We start from the raw sequence: 16,198 nt of genomic DNA on the forward strand, positions 1-16,198 counted from the left end.
TTTTCGAATTCAACCGACACATATCGCAGGATCATAGCGACTTTGAAACATCGATGGTCTGGAGTTCTCATTGCAAGGCTCCCTTACATTTCTGCTTTGTTCGTCCATTCGGGCAAAACTTGTCCGTGCTTCGAGGGGATCTTCCGGCGAGCTCCCAGCAGTACGCTGCTGTATCGCCAGCTTGGTGTTGAGGGCGCGATACTCATTTCTGATGGTGCTGCTTGTTGCATACGAGCATGAGAGGGGGAACCACTTTGACATGGATTCGATTTAGCGGCGGATGTTCCCGCGAGCACGGATCATATATCGACCGCTTCTTGCCTCCAAGTTCCAACGGTTGTCGGCCTCCTTCAAATCTCCTTGGACTCTTCAATCACATCTTCCATCCCAACCACTTTTCTCTATCCTTGGCCACAAGGTGTGCATATCTTCTGTGGCTTGAGCTGTCCATGTCTCCCCAGATAGCCAAGACCACTACCGCAGACTCTGTCTCTTATCGCCATAGATCGGAGCCGATCGAGAGAACAACAAAGAACGACCACACCCTCAGGATTCGGAAGCTGCAGAATTGCCGGTAGGATGGGCTCTGGATAGTCGCCGCGACGATATGGTGTGCTCTCAATGGTTGCAGATGCTCACCTGTTCTATGGATTGTGTTTGCTCAAGCACTCGTACAAGACGCGCTAGCTACAGTGTCACGGTGTTGCATCAAACCTCTTTACGGCCTGGTATTCATATTTCATGAGTCTTTCTCAATATTTCCGTATCTCTTCAGTACTCTATTGTTGGGCCAAAGGATTCAATCTTAGCACCGAGGCGAAGCCGAGACTCCCATTTTCCCTGAACTAACTTGGAGTACGAGTCAGCTAATTGAACCCAGACGCCGCCACACGCACGCGACTCGTGATTTCACAGGAACAACCATGCTCCGAGGCGTTATAGTGGATCTGAACTACGGCTTGGCTTATGATTGTTCGCACCAATCTGGCCTTGACGCCGACTTGGAACAAACAAGGGGACCACATGGGACGTGATGCGGGCTTTGTTCCTCTGACTTGCCGCGTTCCCAAAGGCTGGACCGGGCTCGCCACGCCTGGCAAGTCTTGATAATGGGACGCCCCTCCACTGCCGTCAATCTTCGATTTGCTTTCCTCTTCCCAGCCTTGGATCGCCAGAGTCGTCTCGTGTTTGATCTTGTTGCAAGTGCTCGCGAGCGTCGATCGTCCATCTCGAAAGCGATCGTTGCAGCTTAGAACCTCACGGCTTCTTCGCCATGGCCCCGTCTAAGCCAAAGGAGACCCTGCTGGAGCTATGCACGACCACCATCGCCCTCGGCAACGGAATCGCGGTCCACACACTTGAATACCTCTCCATCTCCAAGCGTCCTCGACCCGGCTTCAAGGAATGCGCCATTGAGTTCCTGGAATCTTCGCGAGCTTTGTTCCCAGCCAAAGCCGGACTGGCAAGATCAAACGCAAAGTTCCCACCAGATGTTTCCCAAGAACTACGAGATCGCTTTACCCAAACACGCAATGCATTCTCCGTCATGGACCAGATGGTCAACAAGCTACTCAGCGGCGAGAAGAAGCAAGGCTTTGGGAAGCTAGGGAAGGGCTTTCGCTTGATGCTCGCAGACGGCGAGATTGATAAGTTAAGACTGTGTTTGGCGCAATGCCGTGCTGCAATGAGTATCAGTGCTCTGATGTTCTCGTCTGTCCTGGGCGACGGCAAGCTCGACGCAGCGGCAGGCATTGGGTATACGGCTCTCGCAGCTATCCTTGAAACAGCAGATCCGACCAGAGCGAAATCAACATCAAGCCCTCTGACACCGCACGAGATCGCCATCGCAGACCTTTCTCCCGACAGACGACCACTACCACCCGCACCTCACATCGACACGTACGCTCCGCGATCATCCTCATTGCGGGATGGGTATTTTCCCAGTCTGCCCGAGGGTGCTTTGTTGGATCGTCAGACAATCAACAGCCCTACCAGTACGATGTCTGCTGTAACACACATGAAATCGCCGTTCTCTGATCGAAGTTCAGTAATTGTGGGGAATCCCAATGACAATGCCTCTGATATCACGTCAATCACATCAATGCTATCTCAGGAGAATGGTGGGCAATACCACGCCATTGGCGACAAGATACCCAAGCAACCAATTCGCATCAAGGTCGACCCTTCGAAAACGCAGAGATGGACACCCAAGCGCAACACTGTACCTATCTCAGAACAGTCTAAAGCTGCCCTCACCACGTCAATCCAGCAAAAAGATCACAAAACCAGCGAGCAACTACTTGACTGTGGTGTGCCACCAGAGGTTGGTCATATGATCACTGCCATCGTCAACCATGATCTGGAAAGCGTTCGCCTACTTCTACTGTTTGGTGCCGACGCAAATGCGAAAGACAAAGATGGCTCGACGCCGCTGTATACCGCGACTGGCCATTCATTCTTCGAAGCCGCCCAACTACTCGTCAAGTATGGTGCAGATAGCAATCTGTGCGCAGGTCCTTACGGAGAGAGTCCATTCGCGGTGTCGTTGACCGGAAGCAAAAGCCATTTCGTCCATCTATACTTGCAGTACGGTGCGGATCCCAACCAGATCATGGGCAATGGCGATACACCTTTCACGCAAGCAATGAATAAGAGCACGCCTACTGCCCTCGTCGACCTCATGATCGTGTATGATGCGGATGTTAACGGCAAGAATGGCCGTGGCGAGACACCCCTGTTCAAGGCTATCAACGACGCTGACAGACACGATCTCGTCACAATCCTGCTCGACCATGGGGCTGATCCAAATATGCCAGGACCTAAGATTGTTCTATGGCCGGCGGTGCATCATCCTCAGATTCTTGAAGTCCTTCTTGAACGAGGATCGGACCTCAGACGTGCCCCCGGTGTCCTGGAACTGGCAACATCGATCAACTCGCGGAGAGCGGTGGACTTGCTGTTGAAGTTCAACGTTGATCTCAACGCCAAGAAGGATGGCATATACACTCCACTTTGCTCAGCCATTCGTGACAATCGAGAGGAGCTGGTGGATTTGCTACTCGCATCTGGCGCTGACCCTAACTGTACTGCTCTGGAACTCCCGGTCTACAAATGTGTCACGTATCACCGACCACATTTCCTGCCACGACTTCTTGCCGCTGGTGCGAACCTCCACAGCCCCAAGGGTGTTGTTGCTCACGCAGTCAAGCACAACGACAAAGAAGCTTTGGCGTTCCTGCTAAAGCACGGCTGCGATATCAATGTCCGAAACTCCGTCACAGGACAGACCGCACTCACGACTGCCATTAAGGAGAACCGGCTCGACATGATTGACATCCTCCTTCAACATGGCGCCAATCCAGCGATCCGCGGACAAGACTGGCCTGTGAGCATGGCAGTAAAGAACCCAGAAATCCTCCAGAGACTCCTCCCGCACATCCCAACAACGCTGATCAACAAAGGCGCCGTGGAAATGGCCGTCGTAGCGGACCAACTCGAAAGCGTCAAGCTCCTCATCAGCAAAGGCGTCTCGGTCGAGGACAAGAACGGCGGCGTCTTCAGCCCCCTGGCCACCTCCATCCGGGAGAACCGCAAGGAAATCTTCCGATACCTGGTCGACGAAGCGGATGCAGACGTCAACGCACCCGGGGAGCATCTTCCCATCATCAAAGCCATCCGTCGACACCGTGAAAACGACATGAGCTATATCGAGCATCTCCTCATCTGTGGTGCGGATATCAACCTCATGTACCGGGGCTGGAACGCCGTGCTTCAGGCGTTGGACAATGGCGACATGCAGATCTTGAAACTCCTCGCTACGAAAGGTCATCCGGACATTTCTGCCCGCGACGAGCATGGACGGAGCGTGCAGGAGATTATGCAGGAAAGAGGTCTTGAGGAAGAGATGCAGGTTCTGCTGAGTTCGAAGCGGCCGAGTCGACGGTCGAGTCCTGAGATCAAGGAGGCGTTGAGTTCGTTGAGGGAGTTGGTTTTGTAATTGGTATGTGGTAATACGTTTTGTTTCCTTGGAGTTGTACGAGATATATGAGACATGTTGATTTATCTGTATTTCTTGGACTTCGGCCTATCTTCACAGGATTCCTTTCCCGTCTTCACGCTTCATGTCAGGCAATTTCTATTCCATCGACAATACCGAGACCGCAAACCATGCATTAATTATCCTCGCCTTTGACCATGGTTCTATGAAACGCTTTGAGAAGAAATCTACCAGTGTAAGTCCGATTTTCACATGAACACCCACTCTACACAACCTCCAACCCACCCAAACTCAAATCCCCATCACCAGCAAAACACCAGAACCAAAAGCCCGCAACAACCGCAAGCCGACATCGCCAACTCACCAAGCACTCCCATCAAGCATCATCCCAAGACCGACGCCAAGAGTAGTAAGCACTTCTCCATCACCCGCATTCCTCACAGCATTATTGATGATGATGGTCCAGCAACAACCCGACGAAGAGAAAGACGAGAAGAGATCGTCTCTCTCCGCCCCCGCTTCTTCCTCCTCTTCCTCCTCCACATCGTCTAGCGCCTTGCACGTCACCTCCGCACTTTATGTGGTACAGACCTTTGCCGATCTTTTGGGTCTGCGTCCAGTGTCCAGCAGCGAAAACCGGCGCACGGTTCTTCCTTGCACGATGTTGCTGCCGTTTTGGCCGGAGTGGGACTTTGCTCTGGTGGCCACGAGGTGGTGAGTGTTTTTGTTAAGTCCGTTGCTACTTAAGGTAGGTCTTTTCTCCTGTGAAGTATATGTACTTCTCTTGGTGATTCTGCACTCTTCTCTTTTCCTTTCATTCTATTCTCCTGTTGTTGTCTCGAACTGGGACCTCATATCGTCACCATGGGCGACATTGAGAAGAGCGGCACCCAAGCCGCCGACTACAGTAAGTTAGAAGGACAGTGAAAGACAGCACATCTCCCCCAAAAGAAAGAGTAAAAACTAACGGCTTCCCTCCTCTGTACAACAGAAGAACAAGTCTCCATCCTCCGCCAACAACAAGAAGAAGGCTCTTTCACTCCCCCCACCCCCTCGGAAGAACAAAAAGTCATCCGCAAACTCGACCGCCGCCTCCTACCCCTCGTCTTCGTCCTCTACAGCCTCGCCGTGCTCGACCGCAGCAACCTGGGCAACGCCCGCCTCGCCGGCATGCAAAAGGACATCGACATCGCCGGCGAGCGCTACAGTAAGTCTGAAGGGTAGAAGGCACACGTGAGACATGCAGGACCAGATGGCTAACACCCTTCGGCGTGGCCAGACCTCCTCGGCACCATCTTCTACATCGCCTACATCCTCAGCCAGTGGACGCTGATCGGCTGGAAGCAGTTCCCGCCGCACATCTTCTGCGCCTTCACGGTGGTCTTCTGGGGCTTCGTCGCGAGCATCCAGGCGGCGGCGTTCAGCTGGGGTGGACTGATGGCGTGTAGGTTCTTTTTGGGGGTCGCGGAGGCGATGTTTGGGCCGGGGGTGCCGTTGTACCTGACGTACTTCTATCCGAGGGAACTGGTTGGGTTCAGGCATGGGGTGTTCATCAGTGGGGCGGCGATTGCGAATGCGTATGGTGGTGCGTTGGCGTATGGGATTAGCCAGATTAAGGGCTCGTTGGCGCCGTGGAGGATTTTGTTTTTGATTGAGGGGCTTCCGACGCTGCTGGTGGCTGTTTTTGCGTGGTTCTTCCTTCCGGATAGTATCAGCAAGGCTCGGTTCCTGAACGATCGGGAGAAGCAGGTCGCGCTGCACTTTGTTGCGAGACACCAACGTCTGGACATCGGGAAAGAATCTGGAGTCCGGTTTAAGGAGGTCTGGGAAGCGTTCAAAGATCCCAAGTCTCTTCTTCCGGGCTTGATGTACTTTGGCTGGTGAGTTTGGCGGAGCCATACTTGAATGATTTCAGAAGACTGACTCTTTTCTCCAACAGCAACGTCTCCTTCGCCTCCCTCCCCCTCTTCGTGCCGACAATCATCTCAGAAATGGGCAGCTTCAGCCAAATCCAGTCCAATGGCCTCTCCGCACCCCCCTACGTGCTTTGTTTCATCGTCGTCATCGTCCTCTGCTGGCTATCCGACTACTTCAAAGTCCGAGGACCTTTCGTCGCTTTCGCAGCTCTAGTATCAGCGGTGGGCTTCATCATTAATGCAACGACGGACACGACAGCGCCAAGATACGCTTCAGTGTTTCTATCGGTGTGGATCTTTACGTCGGTGGCGTTGTTGTTGGCTTGGACGGCGAACATGCATGCGACGGAGAGTAGACGTGGTGGTGGGTATACGATTTTGGCGACGATTGGGCAGTGTGGTCCTTTACTAGGTGAGTGAACCAAGCTCAAAAGTGATGTAGGACAGGCTGACGAGAATGATAGGCACGAACGTCTTTCCCAGTAGCGAGAAGCCATACTACCGGAAGGGGATGTGGATCTCGGCAGCGATGTGTTTGATGGTTGCTGTGCTGGCGGGAGTGCTATCACTTTGGATCATCTGGGAGAATAGGAAACTGGACCGAGAAAATGTGGTTGAAGAGGAGTTTGACACTGATGTCGGGGAGGAGCAGGGGCAACGCGAAACCAGGCATAGACTGGTATGGTAAAGGAAGAGGAACAGAGATTTCGACTCAAAACGAATTGAATTTCTCAAGGTATCAAATCATTCATCTCGTCAATTCCAATCATTCTCCACGTCCAATCTCATCCCATTCCTCCTCGAACACTTCTTCCATCATCCATCTTTCAACATGTGAAGTTGGTCGAGTCGAAGTCGAAGAAGTCAAAAGTGACCGAAACGCCGAGGGATGCAGTAGTGAGTGCTCATATCGTCATCGTGTCGATTGTTTGTTTGGCGATGAGTTTACTAGCAGGACTCATTCAAGTCAGTATCATCCTTTGCCCCCGCCACCATCCTCAGAGTCGAAGACTTACGCTGCAGCTGCAGGAGCCTGGCGAGCAGGAGCAGGAAGAGCAAGAGCACGACGAGTTGCCACAGCCGCCCATTTTGTCGGTTTGTTTGGTTTGTGTTGGTTGAGGTGGTTGAAGAGGTGTTGTTATCTTGTTGACTTGGTCGTTATCGTTGTTGCTGAAGAGACGACCTGAGAGCAGCGGGGTCTGTCTATAAGTACGGCTGAACCCCCACTTTCACGTGACTGGCCCGGGTGGAGGCGACGCAAAAAGCACGCAGATCAGAAGACAAAGCCCGGCAACGCACAAATCACTCGCCAGACTCAACCAATCACCGACATGAGCGTCTTTCGCGTCGCCACTGCTTTTTCTCGGCACGCGCCAGACGCATGTGGTGGTGGAGAGAGTGAGGCATCTTGGCCCGACCGTCGGCGAGCGCTTACCTCTGGCCAACATCGACGAGCCAGACATGCCACACGACGTGTGACAGGTGGCGACGTGGGCGTGGGCGTGGGTGACAGCGCTGCGTCGTAGCAGCAAGAGGAGGATGCATGGACGGGGCAAGCGACTGAGCACGTTTTCCTCGAATCAATCGTGCAGGACGGCATTGGGAAGCTCCACCAGCTTGTTCTGGGCCAGAAGCTCGTTGTCGCTCAACGTGTGCGAGAGGAGGATGCGGTGTTTGTGCGTGCTGTTGTCCGTACCGCAACGGAGACTCATGGATCATCCATAACGCGGAAAGGCCTCATGATTGCTGTCGTGATGAGTCCACGAACAAGAGAATTGTGAGGCTGAAAGGGACCGTGGGCGTTTGGGCGGTCAAATACTTTCATGTCATCCATCAAGGTCGTGGAGTGGGTTGGGACTCTGACCGCTTCCCGTACGCCAAGGTCACCCCTCGATAGCCTGACGAGTTGAAGAAGTCGTGCATGCAATCATGCTTTGGGAAGAAGTCGTCGCTGCTGCGATGTGGTAGAATCTCTGTCGTTGTTAGAAGGTAGGTAAGGGTGAACAGGAAGTGTTGTCGCGACATCGCCCAGGCTCGTGCGTGATTGTGGCCTTAGGCATGGAAAGCGTTCACTGAAACTCCCTAGTTATGCTCTAACTCAACTCCATGCGCTATGTACAAGACGAGGTATCATTGAAATACGAAGAGCAAACCAAACTCCCTCACTCAGTGCCTCTCGGCGTGCTTCTCAGCATGCTTGGCCGCGACTTTGCCAACACCCACAACGACATTCACGCCAACCTTGACACCAGTGATGATCACCCACGCAGACGCCTTGAACCCGAAGCCTAGAATCGCCAGTGCACCCTTGGCCAGAGGACCCATCTCATCGATTTCCTCGATTATCTCAGCCTTCTTCGACTTCTCTTTCTTCTCCTTTGTGGTCGACCGCTTGAACAAGTTCTTGGACGTTGTTGTCGATGAACCACCGACGGACGCCCGGCGTTCGGCTTTCGAGGTCGACGCCAAAGCCGCTTGAGGAGGTGGCTCGAAGGTGATAGTTTCGGTCATTAGAGCATCGTCCTCGATCACGGCGACGGCTAGCATTGTTGAGATGAAAGTGTCGATCACGTAGTGCCTGTCCAGAGCCAGCAAGCCGGGGATATCAAGGACACAGGCATCGTGGGCAAAGTCTAGGAAGCCGAGATTGAGAGTGTCTGCTGCGATGGCGGCTGGAGTCGCGGTAGGATGGTGAATGCTGATCTTAGCTCGCGGTCCATTCATCGAGATTGGTGATAGTGACTTGTTCACCGTCACGGCGCAGACTCCGAGTGCTGGATGAACGAGGTCATACTGTGCAGTGACAGCACCGAGGCTATCTCTCTTGCGTGTCTTCTTGGTCAAGTCGCAACCAAACATTGCATGTGCTTCGGCGACAGCATCTCGTGCTAATTGTGCTGCCTCCGGAGACTCTGCTGTGGGATCAAATGTGGCGATATGTCGAGCTCGAGGTGAACTTGCGACGGCCTCGATCGCGTCGATGCCAGCTGATTGTGGGAAGATCGTCGTGGTTTCTTTCACTCCCTTGGCAGATGAATTCTTTTCGGGCAGCACCAGCGTTGCTGTTGGTAATGAACAGGGTGCCGTGGGGCAGTATTTCTTGACAGCGAACTGTTTCGGCGCTAGTGGCTCGTTGGCCTGGTTGCTGGTAGTATCCCTTTCCATTGAGTAGATAAGATCTTCCATGGATGTCCCGATTGCCAAGCATCGTCCGTTACCGGGAGGTTGATACAGTCCGAACTGAACCTTTCTGCCGGCTACAGGGAACTCATGGTTCGACGCTTTCCAGAGCGCCTCCATATCCGCATGTGCAGCGGCTGGGATGTGTTCGTAGCGGTCGACGAGGCCTACACCGGAGTCGTTGCGCTTCATCGCCCAGCGTTCCATGTGAGAACCGACTTTGCTGACCTTGTCGCTGATGTATGAGGGTGGCGGTGGGGATGCCGCAGAGGGATAGTAGCTTTGGCGATCCATTGGCTTGTTGGGGTCGTAGACTGGGAATATCGACTTCATTGGCGTGAAGTTTGTAGTCTTCTCAGTGCTCTTCGAGGGAACAGGACTCTCTGACCTGATAGTGGATGGGTACTCCGTTGGCGGCGAAGGGGCAACTGCCTTGAAAGTCGTCCTGTCTGGCAGCGGCGACAACTTGTCATCTTCGTTGATCGGGGACCTTGCAACATCCGTCGTTGGTGCTGTCGCCATCGTCGAAATGTGTTGTGGCAGGTTGGGTCTTTGGAGTTGTGACGAGTTACGCTTTTGAGGTGAAGACGACCCGAAGTTGGTGTTGTGCGGGAGTTCAGGCAGCTGGTCTTCTTCTGTTTCACAGCAGTCGTCGGCTTCTTGAGACCTGCTTGCTCTGGGACTGAACTGTCTCTGGGTCCGTTGTTGTCTGCGAACAGATATTTCGACTTCTGGACTCGACGACGGGTCGGTGTCAGGTTTAATGGTCATGTCTTGAGGTGGGGATGGATCGCAGAAGAATGAATGCTTAAAGGTATCTTGGGCAGGCTGGACTCTTGCTGGAGTTCGTGAAGATGAAACGACCTGGAAAGCGACACCTTTGAAGTTCAGCTCGCCAGCGGCATTAGGCACGTTGTCGGTTCCAGTTCTTCGTAGACTAGGCTTGCGCGGCACGCCATTGGATGGAGCAGGAAATAGAGATAGTTGAGTAGGGGCCATGGTGCCAGACCAGCGGAAACGAAGTGAATGCGAATCTATGTACAATAAGTAGAACCCGAAGGACTCCCAACACCAGGTCAGGGACAGACGACGAGAGAATGACAGAATGCAGGACGCAAGACCAACATGTACCCACCGTTCATATATCAGCTCTCTCAGCCTAGCATCACGTCTTTCGAGAGGCCGTGAAAGCCGGACCTGCTTCAAGCCCGCATGAATCCAATAGCGTCTACACACCAGCACGATTGCTTCGCGCCGTGATTCGGACAGGAAGAGGATGCGGTCAAGAAAGCGAGTCAGCCTGGGTGTAAAGACGTGGCGAATAGTGTGCTGTGCCGCTGCTTTCTGCAGCCCTTCGCTGCCAGGCCAAGGTGTGCCTGACGATGCGTGTGGTGCGCCATGCTAAGCGCCGACTTCCTTCAAGCGCCATAGGCAGTGTGATATGGTTCATTCTTCTCCCTCATTGGCTCCAGAGCGCTATAGAAGATGAAAATAATCATCAAGCCGAGACATGTGGTTGTCTTTTCTCCGTCAAGATCTATGGTGCCGGAATGGTGGTCGTGTGAAGGTTCGGGTGAAGTAGGCGCACGTGATGGATGTTCCCAACGCAGAAGTCCTGGATCAAGACCGTGATGGTCAGTAAATCCATATGACGATGTCCTGGAGATGGTAGTGAATGTTGAGATCCAGTGGATGATGGGTTGTGGTTGAAATGTCGTGGTTGCCGTGAAGTAAGGCTGGCGCACAGGCCAGCAGCCCATCGTCATGCGAGCAAGCAAACACGACCAACAGTCACGCTCACCAAGCCACAAAACTTGTCTGTACAAGACACCCCATGGTCCGAACATGAATCGGTAGCACTCACATTCGACACAATGGTGTCATTCTGGCCTTTCCGCGGCGGCGAGGACAACGCCGAGTCCTTCGAAAAGGCCTTGAGCAAGCTGTCCACCCAGATCAATAAGACTAGCGCCCAGAACGAACGATTTCGACAACAGCAGCGACGGTACAAGGCTCTGTGGACGTTGTATACAAGCTTCATTTATATCCTGGTTGCTGCTATCCTAACACTTGTGACGGGGTGGGACAGATGGAGTTACTTCGAGTACACAGCAGTGGCAGGAGGGCCGGTCATCATCTATGGTGTTCGAACTGCCCTTGATGCATACTTCAACTACCGGATATCGAACTCGCAGAACCACCTGAACGATCTGACCAAACAGCGCGAGGCGACGATCGAACGTTTGAAGACGGCTACAAAGTACAACAGCACGCAGCAGCTGTTGGAGAAATATGGAGGGTCACCGCCCAGAAAGAGACAACCTTCACCACAACCCAAGGCAAAAAGGAAGTCAGAGGGTGGACAAGGTACGCAGGGCACACCACAGCAGACTGGTAGAACCGGGTTTGCTCCGCCGCCGACTGCCAACATACCGGGCAGGCAGTCTCCACCCGCACCGCCCCCACCCCAGGGCGAACCAGGCTCTGTTCCACGACCGTCGACAGGTCTTGCACCACCACAGCCTGCAGGCCTCATGCCTCCACCTGACCAAAGCGGTCCTGGAGAGGACTTTGCTCCAAATGCCTTCTCATCACCCCCTCGACCGTCTATCCCGCCGATCCGCCAACCCTCGCAATATGCAACAGAAGGACCTAAGTGGTACGATCGCATCCTCGATGTAGTACTGGGCGAGGACGAGACACAGGCGAAGAACAGAATAGCTCTCATATGTCAGAGCTGCAAGCTGGTCAATGGTCAGGCGCCGCCAGGAGCAAGGACGTTGGAAGACATTGGGAGGTGGAGGTGCAGCAGTTGTCATGCATGGAACGGTGTTGAAAGCGAAGAGAAGCGTATACTGCAGCAGATGTCGCAGGGTGGTGCTGAGAGTCCTACCTCGCCCGTCGCACCCTTCAGCGCTGCTACTGACCCTGGTCCGGGAGTAAAGTCTATGTCGGGGGAAGCCGGCGATGATGAAGAAGACGAAGACGAGCTTGAAGATGGCCAACCTGAGGAGGTCGAAGTCGAGACTCCATCAGCTGGCTCCACGCGCAGCAAAGCGCGCCAGAGGAAGGCCTGAGATTATTCACCTACCATGCGAAACGACCTGAAGCTGTACCAATAGCTCAATATCACCACAAATATCATTCATAGCTTCGAACCCTGCTTCTTTCTCAGCCAAGCATATACAGCATCCACTCCCGCTGTCGCAACTTCCGTATCCTGTGCAGGCGTCCCTGTACTGACACCAATGGCACCAACAACAGTTCCCTCGATTTCGATCGGCACTCCGCCTCCAATCAACGTGAACCTCCCACCGTTGCTATTGTGAATGCTGTATCCCGGTCCGCCAGGTAAGAAGTTCTTCGTTTGCGTAGTGTAGGTCGAAGTAGGCACTCTGTGACCCGCGGCTGTGAAAGCCTTGTTAACGGCGATATCGATGGATGTGAGCTTCGCGTTCGGCATGCGGACGAAGTGGAGGAGGTAGAGCGAGGCGTCAACGAGGGCGATATTGAAATCTGCACGATACATCCATCAGCTTTACCAAATTGCGTTTGTAGACGTCCAGTCTCGCACTCACCAATACCCATCGACCTCGCCTTCTCTTGCGCCGCCTGAGCGGCTATTTGCGCTGCTTCGAGCGAAAGGTTGGGGACGGATCTTGTCGCCATTTTGATGTGTTTGGATGACTGAGAAACAAGAAGGGAGCGTGTCCTTCCTTACGTTGCTTTCGATCGAGTCGACAGGATAGACTAGCCTACATTCGCCGATCCATGCTCTGGAGCTTTGGTGGTGTTTGGAGCTCACACCTTCTGTGAATTCATGCCGAGGGGGATCGGGTATTGCGGAGTCGGATGGGCGGGCCGATGTATTCTATGAGGTGAGGTGGGATATGTATTCTTGTGATCATGTATAACAACAGAACGCCAGCACGAATGTTCGCATGCTCGAACGGAGCAGTCAGCTCGCGACTACTGTAATGATGCAGCAACATACTGCTAGAAGTTTGTCTGCCAACGAGCTAAGACTTCTCAATCTCTCTGTGGCTGTCCAACAAGCCAATAGATCTGGTTGATATTAATGAGATGCCGACTCAAGCAAACTCGCTTGCTATGGACTCGATTTGACTCTGAGAATACCCGTGCACTTGAGAGTAATAGAAGTATCCTGCAGTAAAACTGTGTGGGAAGCGCGCACGCGGGAGCATCCGCCGCTAGTTTCACGCTAAGATCCTTAAACATGTGACGCTGTTTGCTCTTGTTACAGCAACGACCAACACAACCGTGCAGCCATACGAAATCGCGGACAACATGAGCCAGCAGAATCCTCCCAAAAATTTCTCGGACTGGGAGAAGATTCTTGCGACAGAGCGAAGTCTTGGCTTCAAGAGCGAGCTCAGCCACTTGGTCTGTGATCGCCAAGAAGTACCTCTCTTCAACGACCTATTCACTGCGGTTGCAAAGCTCTATGCTGATTATTCAGGATGGACTGCAAGCCAGATCTGTGAAGAAGCTCTATTCGAAGTCCAGTGCGACGACATCTTCGAGGATCTGGCCAAGTCAATCTGGAGTGGGCCGGAAGCGCCTTGGCTCGTGAAGGAGTCAGAGTATTCCGAATACGGCGAATGCACCAGCACCAACTGCTACTGGAATACAAGCCCAAAGGAGAGGACCGAGAGGCAAGTAGCACAGACTCCGGCTGCAGCTTCTCTCGAAACTAATTGCTCTCCAGCTGGCGCTTCTACTTGCCCGAGTTGGTCGGTTTGTACTTGGCCAATGCAGAACTAACAACCGAAAACGCGGTTTCCGTCCGCCCTTTCGATGGTCCCGCAGTTGAACTTGGAGAATTCCCCACCAGCACGCTCGATTCAAGCTCAACTGGACCTGGCTCAGCCAACCGCGAAAAGTCGCCATCAAAAGCTGCGTCCGTGGCTGCGTCCGTCAAAGACTCGAAGCGTCTTAGAAAGAAGCCGCAGCGTTACGATGAAGAAGATAACAAGCACCAGCGGCAACCAGCGAAAGCGGTATGTACACCTATCATGCTGTGCGATTTGCATCGCTAACCGTTGGACAGGGCCGAAAGAGGACTCTGAACGGTTCCTTCAGGCCTCAGCAGGAAGAAACTGAAGACAGCTCAAGTGAGCAAACGACACTCGTGGAAGGCAGTGCGTCAACCTCTCCACGACCGCTCAAGGTAGGACACATCCGATTATGGCGAGACAGGAACAGAGTTGATTGTAATGTAGTACGCTACACCACGGAAATCGGCACCATCTCTCGGCAGTCTCGAGATTGAACGAAGATTCGGCACTGACACGGATAGCTTGTACCGGTCGACACCTCGTCCACAACGCAAGTCGTCAAAGAGCGTTTCACATGAAACCGCACCATTGCGCTCGCCAGCACCCGGTACCGCCCCCGCTACCTCTGGCTCTACAGCTCCGGGTCCGCCGAGCACCACAAATCCAGTTCCGCCTGGCGATGACGCTCTGCCTGGAGCTGAAGCGAACGAAGCAGCCGAAGACCGACCAGTCACAGCCGCTGCTGACTTCGACAGCGCCCTGAACGGCATTGATGAAGATGACGAGGAGCCCGAGCCACCGGTCAAGGAAGAGTCGCAATTCATGCCTGGAGATACCCTTGGAGACTCGATTGTGCTTTCCGACGACGAGCCAGAGCCACCGATCAAAGAGGAGTCGCAATCCATGCCTGGATCTACTTTGGGAAATTCGATTGTGCTTTCCGACGACGACGACGACGACGACGACGACGACGACGACGACGACGACGGTTTCCGGCGCAAAAACAGGCAGCGGTCTTCAAACACAGGATCCCAGAGACCACCCTCGCTCAGCACCCTTCATATTGCTGGATCATCCGAGCCGCAGAGTCGCACTTCCAGCATCTTCGACGCCCGCAGAGCCCGAGTGTGCTGGGGACCTAAAGCGCCATTCGACGACATCTTGACTCTGACCGGCTGCTCAGATTCTGGTATCTTCATCCAGCGTGTCGAGGCGCTCAAGCTCAAGCGTCATGGACTACGCAATGACCGGATCGCGGCCGCTGGGGTGAAGTTTGATGGTGGTGCGTGTTTCCGCATTTTGTGGGAAGATGCGGATCCTGCGTTTGAAGAGATGCTGGAACTTGTGCAGGGTACGAAGGGAGGTCAGAAGTTCGACTTGAGATTCGAGATCGAGTGGGAAGATGAAGAGGAGGTTAAGCCTGTGAAGATGGAGAGTCGGTAGACGTGAACGAAATCCGGGGCCAAGGTCCAACGGCGGAATGAAGAGATGGTGCAATAGCATCGCCCAGATTAAGAAGAGTTGGCCACGAACACCAGCTGAATAGCCATGACATCAAGAGGCCAGTTCTGCTGAAGTGGGATTGCTTCGCGATCGGCAGCCCAGGTTAAGATGTTACCACTTGGATATAAGCAGGAAACGAGCCGAAGCAAACAACATATCACCTACTCCGCACCCCCCACCATCTCCTTCTCTTTCATCCCCCTCCACTCCCCCTCCAACATCCCAAACCCAACATCATCCCACCAGCGTCCCCGATGAAACAGCAACTCCCTCACAACACTCTCCTCCTTAAAACCCAGCCGATTATACAACTTCCTTGCCCCCTCATTATACCCAAAACACCTGATCCCCACCCGATGCAACCCCGCCGTCTCAAACCCCCACTCCAGAATCCAGCGGATCGCCTCACTCCCATACCCCTTCCCCTGATACGACGGCAGCACATCGATGCCAATATCCGCGAAACGGTGATGTGCTGTGGTGGGTTTGCTCGACGAGAGATGGATTGCACCGATGGGGGTAGGTTTCTTCGAGGGCTCTTCTTGATCGTTCGCGGGATTCTCTGGAGGGAGACAGATGACCACGGCGAGAAGTTGGTTTTCCACGAGGACTTTCATGAAGTGCTGGGCGTCTTTTCTGGATTGGGGCTTGGGGATTGTGATGTTGCTGTTTCGGTAGCCGAACGCGTCTTGTTGGATGGCCAGGAAGAAGTCTTCGTCTTCGCTTGGTTCGATGGCGCGGTAGAGGAGTCGTTTCGAGCGGAAGGGGTGGATCTGGTTGGCCATGGTGCTGATATTTCCTGA

At 53.6% G+C, this 16,198-nt stretch overlaps 7 protein-coding genes across 7 annotated transcripts; 4 read left to right on the plus strand and 3 right to left on the minus strand.

Moving 5' to 3' along the window:
• Nucleotides 1-1,273: 1,273 nt before the first annotated feature.
• M409DRAFT_22703 (uncharacterized protein) lies at nucleotides 1,274-3,997 on the plus strand (the record flags this gene model as incomplete). Its single annotated transcript, XM_033806461.1, has 1 exon — nucleotides 1,274-3,997. The coding sequence occupies one exon, from the start codon at nucleotides 1,274-1,276 to the stop codon at nucleotides 3,995-3,997; it is 2,724 nt and encodes a 907-aa protein (XP_033668165.1).
• An 864-nt stretch (nucleotides 3,998-4,861) lies between these two features.
• M409DRAFT_66280 (uncharacterized protein) lies at nucleotides 4,862-6,601 on the plus strand (the record flags this gene model as incomplete). Its single annotated transcript, XM_033816867.1, has 5 exons — nucleotides 4,862-4,904; nucleotides 4,989-5,204; nucleotides 5,277-5,877; nucleotides 5,937-6,325; nucleotides 6,378-6,601. 5 exons carry the CDS (start codon nucleotides 4,862-4,864, stop codon nucleotides 6,599-6,601), a joined length of 1,473 nt encoding a protein of 490 aa, XP_033668166.1.
• A 1,478-nt stretch (nucleotides 6,602-8,079) lies between these two features.
• On the minus strand, nucleotides 8,080-10,092 carry M409DRAFT_66282 (uncharacterized protein; the record flags this gene model as incomplete). The annotated part of the gene is made up of 1 exon (XM_033816868.1): nucleotides 8,080-10,092. The coding sequence occupies one exon, from the start codon at nucleotides 10,090-10,092 to the stop codon at nucleotides 8,080-8,082; it is 2,013 nt and encodes a 670-aa protein (XP_033668167.1).
• An 875-nt stretch (nucleotides 10,093-10,967) lies between these two features.
• On the plus strand, nucleotides 10,968-12,170 carry M409DRAFT_54454 (uncharacterized protein; the record flags this gene model as incomplete). The annotated part of the gene is made up of 1 exon (XM_033812713.1): nucleotides 10,968-12,170. The coding sequence occupies one exon, from the start codon at nucleotides 10,968-10,970 to the stop codon at nucleotides 12,168-12,170; it is 1,203 nt and encodes a 400-aa protein (XP_033668168.1).
• A 68-nt stretch (nucleotides 12,171-12,238) lies between these two features.
• On the minus strand, nucleotides 12,239-12,762 carry M409DRAFT_22707 (uncharacterized protein; the record flags this gene model as incomplete). Its single annotated transcript, XM_033806462.1, has 2 exons — nucleotides 12,239-12,609; nucleotides 12,672-12,762. The coding sequence occupies 2 exons, from the start codon at nucleotides 12,760-12,762 to the stop codon at nucleotides 12,239-12,241; spliced, it is 462 nt and encodes a 153-aa protein (XP_033668169.1).
• Nucleotides 12,763-13,401: 639 nt separating this feature from the next.
• On the plus strand, nucleotides 13,402-15,335 carry M409DRAFT_54455 (uncharacterized protein; the record flags this gene model as incomplete). Its single annotated transcript, XM_033812714.1, has 4 exons — nucleotides 13,402-13,843; nucleotides 13,873-14,114; nucleotides 14,165-14,284; nucleotides 14,337-15,335. The coding sequence occupies 4 exons, from the start codon at nucleotides 13,402-13,404 to the stop codon at nucleotides 15,333-15,335; spliced, it is 1,803 nt and encodes a 600-aa protein (XP_033668170.1).
• A 221-nt stretch (nucleotides 15,336-15,556) lies between these two features.
• M409DRAFT_66285 (uncharacterized protein) lies at nucleotides 15,557-16,180 on the minus strand (the record flags this gene model as incomplete). Its single annotated transcript, XM_033816869.1, has 1 exon — nucleotides 15,557-16,180. One exon carries the CDS (start codon nucleotides 16,178-16,180, stop codon nucleotides 15,557-15,559), a length of 624 nt encoding a protein of 207 aa, XP_033668171.1.
• Between the last annotated feature and the right edge of the window lie 18 nt (nucleotides 16,181-16,198).

Source organism: Zasmidium cellare (assembly GCF_010093935.1).
Source record: "Zasmidium cellare ATCC 36951 unplaced genomic scaffold M409scaffold_16, whole genome shotgun sequence".
Taxonomy (NCBI): domain Eukaryota; kingdom Fungi; phylum Ascomycota; class Dothideomycetes; order Mycosphaerellales; family Mycosphaerellaceae; genus Zasmidium; species Zasmidium cellare.